Genomic DNA, 15,086 nt, shown 5'->3' with positions numbered 1-15,086 from the left:
AAGCGGCTAGGAATTTTTTCAAACTCATTCTATGAGACTAGCATTACTCTAATGTCAAAACACAAAGACACAACAAAGAAAGAAAACTACAGGCCAATATCCCTGATGAACATAGATGTAAAATCCTCAACAAAATACTAGCAAACCAAATCAAACAGTGCCTCAGAAAGATCATTCACATTGATTAAACGGGATGCATGGATGTTTCAAGATGTATAAATCAGTAAGTGTGATACATCACAGTAATAGAATGAAGGACAAAAACCATGTCATCATCCCAATAGACACAGAAAAAGAATTGGATAAAATTCAACATTCCTTTGTAATAAAAACCCTAAACTAATTAGGTGTGAAGGAATGTTCCTCAACACAATAAAGGTCATGTATGACAAATCCATAGCTAACGTCATTCTGAACTGGGAAGAGTTGAAAGGTTTTCCTCTAGAATTAGGAACACAACAGTGATGCCCACTTTCACCACTTCTGTTCAACATATACAGGAAAGTCTAGCTAGAGCAATCAGGCAAGATAAAGAAATAAAAGGCATCCAAGTTTGAAAAGAGGAAGTCAAATTGTCCCTATTTGTAGATGACATATGTAGAAAACCCTACAGATGCCACGAAAGAACTATTAGGACCAAAAAACAAATTTAGTAAAGTTGTAGGATACAAAGTCAACCTACACAAATTAGAGTTTCCATATGCCAACAGTGAACTATCTGAAAAAGAAATTTAAAAAGCAATCCCATTTAAAATAGCTACAAAAAGTAAAATACCTAGGAGTAAATTTAACTAAGGAGGTGAAAAATATCTACAATGAAAATTATTAAACATTGATGGAAGAAGTTGAAAAGGACACAGATAAATGGAAAGATATCCTGTGTTTATTACTTGAAAGCGTTAATATTGTTAAAATATCCATACTACCCAAAGCAATCTACAGATTCACATGCAATCTCTATCAGAATACCAATGTCATTTTTTATGGATAGAAAAAAAATTCTAAAATTTATGTGAAACCACACAAAATCCCAAATAGCTAAAGCAGTCTTGAGCATTAAAAAAAAAAAAAGAAAAAAGTTTAAGGCACCAAACTACCTGGCTTCAAAATGTACTACAAAGCAATAGTAACCAAAACAGGATGGTAGTGGCATAAAACCAGACACATAGGCCAATGGAGCAGAATAGAGAAACCAGAGGTAAACCAACTTATCTTCATTTACAATCAACTTATCTTCAACAAAGTTGCCAAGAACATGTAATGAGGAAAGATCAATTTTTTCAATAATGATGTTGGGAAAACTGGGTAATTATATGCAGAATAATGAAACTAGACCCCTATTTCTCACCATACACAAAAATCAAATCAAAATGGATTAAAGACTGAAATGTAAGACCTGAAATTGTGAAACTACTATAAGAAAACACTGGAGGAAATGCTCCAGAACATTGATCTGGGAAAATATTTTTTTGTGTAAGACCTCAAAAGCAGGCAACCAAAGCAAAAATAGACAATTGGGATTACCTGAAGCTACAAAGCTTTTGCACGGCAAAGGAAACAATCAACATAGTAAAGACATAACCTAAAGGATAGGAGAAAATATTTGCAAGCTATGCATCTGACAAGATGTTAGTATGCAGAATGTATAAGTAACGCAAACAACTCAATAGCAAAAAAACAAATAATCTATTTATTAAAGTGAACAAGAGATCCAAACAGACATTTCTCAAAATAAGACATACAAATGGCGAAGATATATGAAAAGGGGTTCAACATAATTGGTCATCAGAGAAATACAAATCAAAACTACAATGAGTTATCATCTCACCCCAATTTAAATGGCTTGTATGAAAAGAACAGTAACACATGCTGGCAATGATGTGGAGAAAGAAGAACCCTCATACAGTATTGGTAGAAATGTAAGTTAGTACTTTGGAGAATAGTATGCAGGTTCCTCAAAAAACTAAAAATAGAACTACCCTATGATTCAGCAGTACTACTGCTAAGTATATATCCAAAAGAGGTGAAATCATTAAGAAAACTTTGAAAGGATTTTTTTGTTTTAAATATAAAATAAAAAAAACAAAGGAAGTGAAATCAGTATGTTGAAGAGGTATCTATCTGTACTCCCATGTTTACTGTAGCACTATTCATAATAGCCAAGATACAGAATCAACCTAAGTACCTATCACCAAATGAATGGATTAAAACATGCAGTACATATACACAATGGAATACTATTCAGTCATAAAAAAGAATGGCATTCCGTCGTTTGTGACAACATGGATAAATATGGAGGGCATTATGCTAAATGAAATAAGCTGAGCATAGAATGATCTCACATTCTATGACAAGTACCACATGATCTCACTCTTGAGAATCTGATAAATTTGATCTCTTAGAATTGGAGTAGAATAGTGGCTACCAGAAACTGAGGGAGGGTAACAGGGAGGAAGAATGATTTCTAGTGTTCTATTGCACAGTAAAGTGAATAGTTAACAATAATTTATTGTGAAAAAAATAATATATAGTCCAAAATAGCTAGAAGAGAGAATATTGAATGCTCTTAACACAGGGAAATAAAAATTATTTGTTGTGATGGATATCTTAATTACCTGATTTGATCATTACACAATGTATACATGTGTAATGTATACATTACCCATAAATATGTACAATCATTTTGTGTCAATGAAAAACAGAATATGACTTTGAAAAGGAAGAATTCAGTAGAACATCAAAAAATAACTTGCAAATAATAACGTGCCTTCACCAAGCTGGAACACATGGGCAAATATCAGAAAGATGCAGGATTAGGAAATCTCATCACAGCAATAAGAGAAAAACTTTTCCTTAAGCTATCATACTGTTATCTTGATAGGTGCTATAAAAGCCATTTTATAAAAATTCAACACTTATATTTGACTTTTGGAAAGTGGGAACAGAAGGATATTTTATTTCTATGATAATGATTGTGAACCCCAAATGTCATGATACTTATTGGTGAACAGCTAGAGACATATCCATTAAAGTCAAATACAGATGTCTGCTATTGCCACTGTTATTTAGCATTGTGTTGTAGAAGATATGGCTAATGTATTGAAAGAATCATAAATAAAAGATGTAACTACTGGAAAGGAGGGACAAAATCAACATTGTTCTTAGACAATATAATTGTCTAACAAAAACACAAATGAATCAATGGAAAAACTATTAGACTTAATAGTCTTATAGTTCAGTGAGGTGACTGTTTACAAGATAAATATATTAAAAAATGATGCTTTCTTATAAAATAAGATATAAAACTCCTCTTAATTATAGCAATAAAAATAAAACTGAGAAATAATTTTTAAAATACTCATTTAAAGAAAACTATAAAACCTTCTTAGAGACATAAAAGTAGTTAGAATAAATGGAGAGGTGAGCCATATTCCCAGTATAGAGATTCAATATTGTAAAGATGTCAGTATTCCCTAAATTAATCTATAAATTGAAGCCAAGTCTAATTGAAACTCAAGCATCATTGTTTTTCTAGTTGGATAGTAGAGGGATATTAGATCTTCTAGAATTGTAAATGGACAAGAATAGCTAAGAAAGCTTGAAATGGAAAAAAATAAGAATAATGGGGAACCAGCACCACCAGATTTTTAAAACGTTATCGAATGGCAATAATTTAGTCATTTGCATTGCAAACATTGATAAATATGGAGCAAAATGAAAGGGCCAAAATTAGACTCTTGTATGTACAATAGCTTAATATGTGATAAGATTTGTATTTCCAATCAGTGGAGGAAAAATGGGTTAGACAGTAAACAGTGTTGAGATAACAGGTTAACTTTGGAAAACACAAAAGTGTTACCTCACATTAAACTCTAAAATAAATTTTAGGTTGACTAAGGCATTAAGTGCTTTAAATTAAACTATAAAAGAAGAAGAAGAATATATTCAATTAGTTATAGTATATATTCAATTAGTTGAGTGGCCAAGATTTTCTTAATCATAATACCTGAGTCTAAAACCAGAGGGACAAGATAGATAATGTGACTGGATGAATTTTGAAACATCTGTATGTTGTAAAAAGGAGTGAAATAATGGCATTTGCAACAACCTGGATGGAATTGGAGACCATTATTCTAAGTGAAGTAACTCAGGAAAGGAAAACCAAACGTATGTTCTCACTTATAAGTGGGAACTAAACTATGAGGACGCAAAGCCATAAGAATGATACAATGGACTTTGGGGACTGGGGAGAAAAGATGTGAGGGTGTGAGGGATGAAGGACTACGTAGTAGGTAGAGGGTACACTGCTCAGGTGATGGGTGCACCAAAATCTCAGAAATCACCACTAAAAAACTTATTCATGCAACCAAACACAACCTGTTCCCCCCAAAACCTGTTGAAATAAAAAAAAAATCTGTATGTCAAAAGCACCATAAATAAAAGCACAAAAAAACAAGGATAGGTGTGTGGGCAGGGGACTATAGCATTCCATTTCAGTGGGAGACACTGGGAGTCCTTTTTCGTTTGTTGTGAATTTTTAAAAACGGTTTGAATGCTGTATCCAAACTCTTCTCCATGTATGAATTCCTCCTAAGAACATATTGAGAGATATACATCCAGATTTATATACAAGGGTGTTTCATCTAGTGCAATTTATAATACTGAAAAATCAAAAATGTCTTAAGTATATAAAAAGTTATTGATTGAATGAACAAGAATGGATTTGACATGATGGAACGCTGTGCTGCTATTAAAAACTGTTTTTCAATAATATTTGATGACAGTAAAATGTTCACAACATACCATTGGAATGTAGAGATATAAAATAATCTATAGGCCGGGCATGGTGGCTCACACCTGTAATCCCATTACTTTAAGGGGCTGAGGCAAAGGATCATTTGAGGCCAGGAGTTTGAGATCAGCCTGGCCAAGCATAGCAAAATCCTGTCTCTACTAAAAATGCAAAAAATTAGTCTGGCATGGTGGCACATTCCTGTAATCCTAGCTACTCAGGAGGGTGAGGCATGAGAATCTCTTTTTTTTTTTTGAGACAGAGTCTCGCTCTGTCGTCCTGGCTGGAGTGCAGTGGCCGGATCTCAGCTCATTGCAAGCTCCGCCTCCAGGGTTTACGCCATTCTCCTGCCTCAGCCTCCTGAGTAGCTGGGACTACAGGCGCCCGCCACCTCGCCCGGCTAGTTTTTTGTATTTTTTAGTGGAGACGGGGTTTCACCGTGTTAGCCAGGATGGTCTCGATCTCCTGACCTCATGATCCGCCCGTCTCGGCCTCCCAAAGTGCTGGGATTACAGGCTTGAGCCACCACGCCCGGCCGAGAATCTCTTGAACCCGGGAGGTGGAGGATGCAGTGAACCGAGATTGTGCCACTGCACTCCAGCCTGGGCGACAGAGCAAGATTCTATCTCAAAAAATAAAATAAAATAAAAATGTATAATACATATATACATATATAAATTTTAATATAGGTAGGTCTACAAACCCTTGGGGCCAGATACGCTTCAGAAATCAGAATGTTCTGGTTTTTAGAAGGTAATATTCCATATATTATATAATACACTGCAGCTAAGATATAAATATTCAGGAAGATAGGGATAAATAAAGACTATAAATAGCCTCACATCTGTTCAGGAGAGCTTTTGCCTCCAAAATGATTTACCGTTTTCAGAGCTTTCTGAATTTTTAAATGAAGGTAAGGGATTGTGGATTTTGCATATTAAAAGGATTAGAATAAAGATCTCTAGAGAGGAATATTGGTGATTTTTATTTCCTTCTTTATGTGCTCCTGTATTTTTCAAACCTTCTAATGTGAACATATATTATTTAGTTAGAAGTAAGTCAAAAAAAAAAAAAAGGTGGAAGAGACACAAGCCTAATTTTGGAAAGGAATATAAAGGCAGTCAAAATTTTACTAAAGTCTTTCAAATTCAAACAATTAAAACAAAACATAAACCACCAAAGTGTAATTATACTGTATCACTTGCAGCCACACTTCCTCCAATGTTTCCTGCATACATGCTTCTCTTGAGAGTTCCCCTTATGATGTCTTGGCAGTCCTTGCCCCCACCTCTAAAAACTCAGCCTATGCTGTTTCTTGTCTCATTGGCCCCTTTCCTTCCTTGAGTGGGAATGTTTCTCACTTTTTCAATGCCAATCAATCTTTTTTTTCCCCAGGCCATTCAGAAAAGATATAAAATATTTATTACCTTATATTAAATGAAGAAAGATTACAAATCAGTAACAACCTTCCACATTAAGAAACTTAGAAAAGAAGAGCAAACTAAACTCAAAGCAGTCAAAAGAAAAGAAATAATAAATATGTGAGCAAAAAAAAGCCAGAAAATAGAAAAACAACAAAGAATCAAGAAGCTAAAAGTATCTTTTTTGAAAGATCAATAAAATTGACAAATGTTTAGCTAAACTAACCAAGAATAAAGAAGATAAAGTGAAGATGATTAAAATCAGCAATGAAAAAGGGATGTAACTATTGACCTCACCAAAATTTAAAAACTCCTAAGGGAATACTGTGAACAATTATGCCAACAAATTAGATAACATAGATGAAATGGAAAAATTATTAGAGATAACTATTGAAACTGACTCAAGAAGAAGTAGAAAATCTGAATAGAGATAAGAAGTATGGAGATTGATTCATTAATTAAAAAAAAAAAAAAAAATCCCACAAAAGGAATCTCAGTCCCAGATGGCTTCATTGGTGAATTCTAGCAAATTTTTAAAGAATAGCACTAGTTTTTCTCAAGCTTTCCTAAAAAATAAAAGAGGAGAGAACGCTTTTCAACCCATTCTGATACCAGTATTACCATGATACCAAATGCAAACAAAGACATCACACACACACACAAAAAAATTCTCAGCTAAAATATTATCAAACCAAATGCAGCACCATATAAAAACATTATACACTATGACCAAGTGAATTACTCCCAGGAGTATGAGATTGGTTAAACATATGAATATCAATCAATATAATATACCATATTAATAGAATAATAGACAACAACCACATGATCATCTCAACAGATGCTGTCTTAATCTACCTGAGCTGCTGCAACAAAATACCATGGACTGGGTAGCTTATAAGCAGCAGAAATGTATTTCTCATAGTTCTGGAGGCTGAGAGTCCAAGATCAAGACCCTGGCAGATTCGGTAGCTGATAAAATCAGGGCCTGTTTCCTATTTTGTAGATGACTTCTCATTGTGTCTTCACATGGTGGAACAAGAGGTCTCTCTTGGGCATCTTTTATAAGGTCACTAATCCCGCTCTTAATGTCTTGTCACTTCCTAGTACCATCACCTTGGGGTTTAGGTTTCAACATATGAATTTTAGGGGAGCATAAACATTTAGTCCAATGCAGATGCAAAAAAGCATTGAAAACATTGATAAATATGCTTAGCCAACTAGGAATAAGAGGAAATTTTCTCAACCTGATAAAAGGCACCTACAAAAAACTCACAGTTAATATCACACTTAATGATAAAAGACTGAATGTCTTCTCCCAAAGATCAGGAGAAAGACAAGGATGTCTACTCTTACAACTTCTATTCAGCATTGTACTGGAGGTTCTAGATAGGGCAGTCAGACCAGGCAAAAAACAAAAAGCCATCTACATTGGAAAGGAAGAAGTAAAACGGCCTCTATGATTGTGACATGAATTTGTACATAAAAAATGATAAGTTGTTTACCAAAAAACAATTAGAGCTAATAGATGAGTTCAGCAAGATTGTAGGATACAAGATCAATATTTAAAAGCTATTGTATTTCCATGCACTAGCAAGAACAATTCAAAAACGAAATCATAAACACATTACAATTCGTTTACAATATCATTAAAAATAAAATACTTAGGAATAAATTCAATAAAAGAAGTAGAAGATTTGTACATTGAAAACTAAAAAAAAAGTTAAAAAATTAAATACTTAAATAAATGGAAAGACATCCAGTTTGTTCATGGATCAGTAGACTTCAGTAAGATGGCAGTACTCATCTAAGAGATCAAGAGATTTAACTCAATTCCTATCAAAATCCCAACAGCCTTTTTTAAAAATAGAAATTGACAAACTGATTCTAAAATTTTATGTAGAAATTCATGAGACCCAAGGCAGCTAAAACAATCTTGAAAAGGAAGAACAAAGCTATAGGACTTACGCTTCCCAAAATCAAGACTTACTACAAAGCTACAGTAATTAAAAGAGTGTGATATATGCATAAAGATATATATCATTGTAAAGAATATATATCCCAATGCAGAATTGAGAGTCCCGAAATAAACCCAGCCCTCACGTATTATGGTCGGTTGGTTTTCAACAAGGGTTCTAAGACCATGCAATGTGGGAAAAGACAATCTTCTTAACAAACGGTGCTGGAAGAACTGATAAGCATTTGCAAAGGGATGAAGTTTGGTTTTTACATCATAACATACACAAAAATTAACTCAAAATGAATCAGGGATTTAACTGTAAACACTAAAACCATAACACACTTAGTAAAAATAAAAAAGGAGTAAATCTTTGTGGCCGTGGATTAGGCAATGCTTTTCTAGATATGAAACCAAAAACTTAAGCAATAAAAGGAAATATTGATAAATTGGACTTCATCAAAGTGTAAAACTTTGTGCTTCAGAGGGCACCATCAAAGGTCAACCTATAAAATAGGAGAAAATATTTGCAAATCATACATCTGTTAAGGGTCTAGTATCCAGAATATATAAAGAGCTCTTACAACTCAACAATAGTCAAATTACCCAATTTAAAAATGGGCAAAGGATTTGAGTGGATATTTCTACAAGGAAGACATACAAATGGCCAATAAACACACGAAAAAATACTCAGCATCATTAGTTATTAGGGAAATGCAAATTAAAACCACAATGAGCTATTTCTTCATTCCCGCTAAGATAGCTATAATCAAAGACAGGGACAACAGCAAGCATTGGTAAGGGTGTGGAAAAATTAGAACATTCATACATTGCCAATGGAAATGTAAAATGGTGCAGCTGCTTTGGAAAACAGTCTAGCAGTGTCTCAAAAAGTTAAAGATAGGGTTATCTCATGACTCAACAAACTTGCCTCTGAGTATATACCCCACAGAACTGAAAATATACATCCACCCAAAAACTTGTATGTGAATGTTCATGGCAGCATTACTCATACTAGCTAAAAAGTGAAAACAACCCAAACATCTGCTGATGAGTGGAAAAAAAAAAATGTGGTATATCCATGCTGTGAACTATTATTCAGCCATAAAAAGGAATGAAGTAATACATGCTACAATGTGGATGAACCTTGAAAGCATGCTAACTGAAGGAAGATAGACATAAAAGACCATATATTACATAATTCCATTTTAATGAAATGTCTGGAATAGAAACAAAGTAGATTTGTGATTGCTGGGGTGGGAGGGGGAAATGGGAAGTGACTGCTAATGGGTATGGGATTTCTTTTGGAGTTGATGAAAATGTTCTGGAATTAGATAATTTGACAGTAGTGATACTTATACAACTCTATAAATATATTTTAAAATATTGAAGTATATACTTTATAACAAAGTATATACTTCATAATTTATATGGAAATTATATCTCAATTTTAAAGGTTCAGAAATATATATTTATTGAGCATCTGTTGAGCGCCAGGCACTGGCTAGGTGCTGGGTTGGCCACCGTGTCTAACTAAGTCCCTAGCTGATATTCTAGACTGGACATAAAACAGACAGTAATTGATAAACAAGGTAGTACATAATATGCTAAGAAGAAAATATGAAATATGCTAAGAAGCAGGGGAAAGGACAGAGTGATAGGAGAGGTGTGCTGTTTTAGATAGGACCAGGACCGTCAGGAAAGCCTTGCTGATAGGGGGAGAAAAACCTGAGATGTGAAGGGAGTGAGTCTGGAACTCTGAAGGAGGGAACAGCAATGAGGCTGGGGAGGTTCTGGTGAGGAGGCTGCTATGGCTGGAGAAAAGTGAATGGATGGGGGTGGTGAGATAAGAAAAGGTGTGTGTGTGTGTGTTGGGTGGGGGTGGGGGTGGTGTGTGGCAGCAGTAGCAGGGACTGATTGTGTAGGGCCTTATAGACCGTAAATAAGAACTTTGGTTTGGATTTTGGATTTTGCCTTGGCTGCAATGGGAAGCCATTGGATGGTTCTGAGCAGAGGATGAATGTAATCTGACTTAGGACTTGAGAGACCCCTCTGGCTGCTGTAGGAAGAATAGCTAGTAGAGGACAAGGGTGGGAGTGAGGTTGCCACCAGTTAGGAGGCCATTCCAAGAATCCAGGCAAGAGGTGGTGGACACTTAGGCCAGGAAATAAAAGCAGAGTTGGGAAGTGGTCAGATTCTGAATATGAAGGGATGCCTGTAAATCACCTCTTGACCCAATATCTGGATCAAGCAACAACTATGCCAGGGTCACCTGAACTAAAACCAGACCTTCCTTTTAGAAGGTGTGTTTCAGAGGAGTTGGATGAAGACAGAGAGGCTGTGGCTCACACTCATGTGTTAATACTTTTTGAGCCTGTCACTCTCCCTCATTGATCTATTGAACATTTGTGTGTTCTTCTGAAATAAGTGGGGCTCAATATCTATCCAGGATCCAGAGGCTCCTCTCATTCAAGCACTCCTCTCCTTTCTTCTGCTTTTATAGGCTGGGTGGGATTCTTTTCAGGTGCCAGATTCCCCTTAGGAGCTGGAGAGATTCATGGGGACTTGGGTGGGAAAATCCACCTTTGCTTGTTAACACTGGGCCTATTTCAATTCCTGATTCTCCAAGCAGTGAGTGCTCTTCCATCCTCCTCAGGCTGTCATTGCAAAGTGTCTCCCTGTGACCCTGAGCCCACAAATAATCCCTAATTTTGCACCCTGCAGATCTTCTCGGAAGATGTGGCTATTAACTACAGGATGCCATTTAAATGGTGTATCCTGACAATGTTTCTGGTTTCTGACGTACTTCTCTCCCCACCCCCATGAAGTCTTCAGCCTCTTATAGTCTCTACCAGCAGTTCCCACAAACATACACTGGTTCACAATGTCTCCATTGATCGCTTTTCCTTGTACAGTGATTATGCCTCTAGAACCCAAGAAAATTGGGGCCTACAAGGGTTTGCCTAAAAGATAATTTCTAATTGCAGTTGTGTAAACATGATTCTCAGACTTCTTCAATTTAGCTAATTCATGTGGCAGAGCACAAGTATGGTTCTCTGCCTGGGACATCTGGTCCTAAATGGTGCATTATCTCTGGAATTATGACATTTCTTATCCTGGAGTGTTTTCATGTTTAGTTCCAAGGTGGTGATTTAATCTGAGGAGCAGCTGAGAACTAGGTCTTAGACGGTTGCCCCTGAATGTACCCATCACAGGGCCGAACTGTCTCAGATTTCATCTCAGAAAAATGATCAAACATACGAAGAAAACCAAAACAAGCAGACAGAAACCACTGTGAGCCTGATATCTAAAAGGAATCAACAGAAAATTAAACTTTACAGAAGCATCTGCTAAAATAACAAAAAGGATTCTAACCAAAACTTACAGCAAAACTAAAAAATCCTTTTTCCCTCCAAGTCCCTGTGATAGCATTGTAACTGCCTCTCCCACCATTAATCTTGTTCCTCATTGTCTCCAAAGAATCTCAAACTCTCACGATATGTGCCTTTTTCTCTCCCTTCCTGACCCCCAACCCTCGCCTTTCCGGGTGGTGCCTTCAGGTCTCTGCTCCATGCATTTCTCTGATCCACACAACCAAAGGCCAGGCCTGTTTGAACAGCAAAGATTTTTTTCTTAGAAACAATAGAAGGAGGCTATAATCATTCAGAATTTAATTTTTCATTCTAATCCTGCTGTAAGAGTTATGTTTTATCATAGTGAACTTTCTCCTATGTTACAGAATGTAGAACTATCTCAATGGGGCAAGGACAAGAAGTACATGCTCGAAAGCTGATTCAGATGTCCATGCAGCAGGTATGTGACAAGAGATTGCTCCTGCTGCAACATTATTGCTGGAAACCCCACAGTCATGGATGTTACCACCTTCTTCTCGTGATGCTCAATCCTGATTTTTCCATTTTTGCTTATCATTACCTGTGAATTTTAAACCTCAGTCTAGTTTCTTCCTGATATTCCCATGGAAAGCTTATTCCATTTTCTATAGTATATGCTTCATTTTACCCTCACTGATTTTTTGTTCGTTTTGTAATTTGGGAGACACACCTGATTTCGAAGAATGCAGCTCTAGCAATCTTGGAATTTCATGATCAATATGAATAGGTAGTACTTAAGGAGTGACAGATTGAGACAGTTAAATTTCCATTTTCAGTTAAAGGCAGACTTTCATTTTTCATTAATGAATCATTTCAGGCAAATAAGAAATATTTAAGGATGCTATGTTTAAATATTGATAATGGTTTTCACTGAAAATTGCAAGCTGAATGGAGTGTTGAGAGAGATTTCCCATTGCACCTAATAAATACACAGGACATTAATTTTCTAGAAATGCTCTGTAGATAGCCTTTTCAGCTGTAATAAGAAATTATACCATTTATAAAAATAAAAATAAAATAAGATCTTGGTTTATTTTTAAGCTTTTGATCTCAGAATGTCTGTACAAACTTTGGTGCAGCTTTTCCCTGGAAATTAATGACTAGAGAGGGTTAATGGGCTAAAACTCTGCTTGGGTCATCAAATTTTCCAGCTAGTCATTAATTCTCAAATGCCCTAAGCCTTAATCTTTATCACTTAATTAAATTCAATAATTTATTTAATTTATACATGTATATCTCAAAGCAATTATACGTAATTATTTTTACTCAGATCAAGTGTTTCACTCTGTTGAGTGATTTGACAGTTTAACTTTGGGCCTTAAATAATTTCTTTAGTTTCTGTGAGTGCAAAACTTTTTAATGTAAATACTGTGTTCACATTAACCATCTTTGGAATGCTAGCCTTTATAACTTCCATGCCCTGTTTGTCAAAGTGGGGTAAATATTGATTATATGGCATAATCAGAAAAGAAAACCAGATATGAACAGGTGTAGCCATGTTGCTGCCTTGAGAGACACCACGGTTAGCATAAAGCTGGCACTGTGGAATGCAGAGTGGGGAACCAGAAAGTAAGTGGGTCCATGATGACACAAACTAATCCTGAATGCTGTCTTCCTCTGAATCCCCAATTGTATAGATGGCACATCCCCTTTGCTGGTTAAGCCGGTGTGAGTTGTATTTTCGCTTACAGTTGAGACACGGTATATATGCCTTGCCATATATTTATCGTGCTCACTGTTTTGTAGTTTTATGTCGTTCAAGATAGCTGATTCCTGTATAAGGGTATTAAAATGTCTGGTGAAGAAACTATGTTCTCACAGGGCAGTGATGGTTTTGTGACATATTTTTTTAAGGTAGTTTGTTTAATCAAGTATTTATTTAGAAAGTGCTTAATAAGTTATGTGGTTTCAGGAAAGTGTGGAAAGAGAGTGATGATAAAGAATAAAGCTTAGCGTTATGGTAGTAAATGTTGCCAAATGTATTGTCTCCAACTTTCATGAGATCATGTGTATCTTTCTTTGTAACTATGAATAACTGTGAACCAGTCTTCTTGGTTTTGGGGGTGAGTCAGTTCTGATTTACCTTAGGCAGGACAACTTAAGTCACTGATTCCAAAATACCCATTCCCACCATTAGATGGTGCACACACTGTACTTACACAAGTCTGTCTTCAAGTTTTAATTTCTGTTCCTTTCTGAACCAGGGGTAGCAGAATACTATCATTTTGAACCCACTTGATTCTAAGTAATTAGCTTGTACTAATAGCCGGAGAAATTATTGTATTGACATATAATTTTAAAAAATGTGTTCAAAACAGAGTATTCACATGGTTTTATAAAAAAAAAGTGCACATTTTGTTTTATTAAAATCATAACAAAAAAGTTACAAGAAATAAATATGAACTCATTTTTGGATACAGGGTGGTTGGGTATTACTACAAAATTGCCACCTTGGCCTGGAATTCATGGAAGAATTACTAGAGACACTAATTACCACTGAAGCCAGTGATGATTCTTTCCGAGTATGGATAACTACCGAGCCTCATGATCGATTTCCAATTACATTGCTTCAGGTTTGTTACTAAATGTCTTTTCATTGAGAGTTATAGAAGTAAAGATGGCATCATTGACATTGTTGAAAGATGAGAACACAACAGGGCTTTTTGGTCCTGTAGAGTCTGGACTGCAAAATCTTATACTATAATACTATAATCATCACAATCTTGACATCAAGGTTAGACTACAGTAAATATTACCATAGAAGAGCTCTAAGACTTGGTACTAATTTATTGAGTTTCAGCTCTGATCAATGTACTTAGTTTATACAGTGCTGAACTTTGCCCCCACTTTATGTACCATAAACATATTGTTTTCTGATGTACAGGTTGAGCATCCTAAATCTGAAAATCGAAACCTGAAATGCTCCAAAATCTGAAACATTCTCAGTGCCAATAGAATGCTCAAAGGAAATGCTTATATAACAACTTAATGCTAATATTCCAAATCTGAAAAAAAATCTGAAATTCAAAACACTTCTAGTCCCAAGCACTTCAGATAAAGGATACTCAGCCTAATATTGTAATTTCTATTTTATTCTTTATAGTAATTTATAGAAACAAAACCACTGTTTTCTTTTCATGACAGACCTCTCTCAAATTCACTAATGAGCCACCCCAAGGTGTACGCGCAGGTTTGAAAAGAACATTTGCAGGAATTAATCAGGACCTTCTGGACATCAGTAATTTACCCATGTGGAAGCCGATGCTTTACACAGTAGCATTTTTACACTCCACTGTGCAGGTAACTATGGAAAGCAGTTTTCACTTTTAGGGGATGGCTGGTGATGTGCTGAGGCCTCATTGGAGAGGCTTCCAAGAGGGCACTATCTGTTGCCGCTCTGTCTCCTTACTCTCTTTTCCTTCATAGCACTTTCCCCACCTGGCATAGTGTATATTTGTTTATGTGTTTTGTGTGTGCCCCCTGCCCCAACCCCCAATCCTGACTATTGGAATGTAAGATTCTCC

At 35.7% G+C, this 15,086-nt stretch overlaps 1 protein-coding gene across 2 annotated transcripts in view; it reads left to right on the top strand.

Annotated features, from left to right (window-relative positions):
• DNAH8 (dynein axonemal heavy chain 8) overlaps nt 1-15,086 on the top strand; it is a 317,698-nt gene that overhangs the window by 245,369 nt on the left and 57,243 nt on the right. For both annotated transcript variants that reach the window (XM_078000047.1, XM_028847604.2), the window contains 3 exons: nt 11,910-11,983; nt 13,983-14,135; nt 14,707-14,862. In XM_078000047.1, coding sequence (XP_077856173.1) covers nt 11,910-11,983; nt 13,983-14,135; nt 14,707-14,862 — 383 coding nt within the window. The remainder of the gene's footprint in view (nt 1-11,909; nt 11,984-13,982; nt 14,136-14,706; nt 14,863-15,086) is intronic.

This window comes from Macaca mulatta, chromosome 4 (genome assembly GCF_049350105.2).
Source record: "Macaca mulatta isolate MMU2019108-1 chromosome 4, T2T-MMU8v2.0, whole genome shotgun sequence".
Classification (NCBI taxonomy): Eukaryota; Metazoa; Chordata; class Mammalia; order Primates; family Cercopithecidae; genus Macaca; species Macaca mulatta.
Note: the sequence above shows the minus strand (reverse complement) of the source record. Positions and strands in the feature narration are given on the sequence as shown.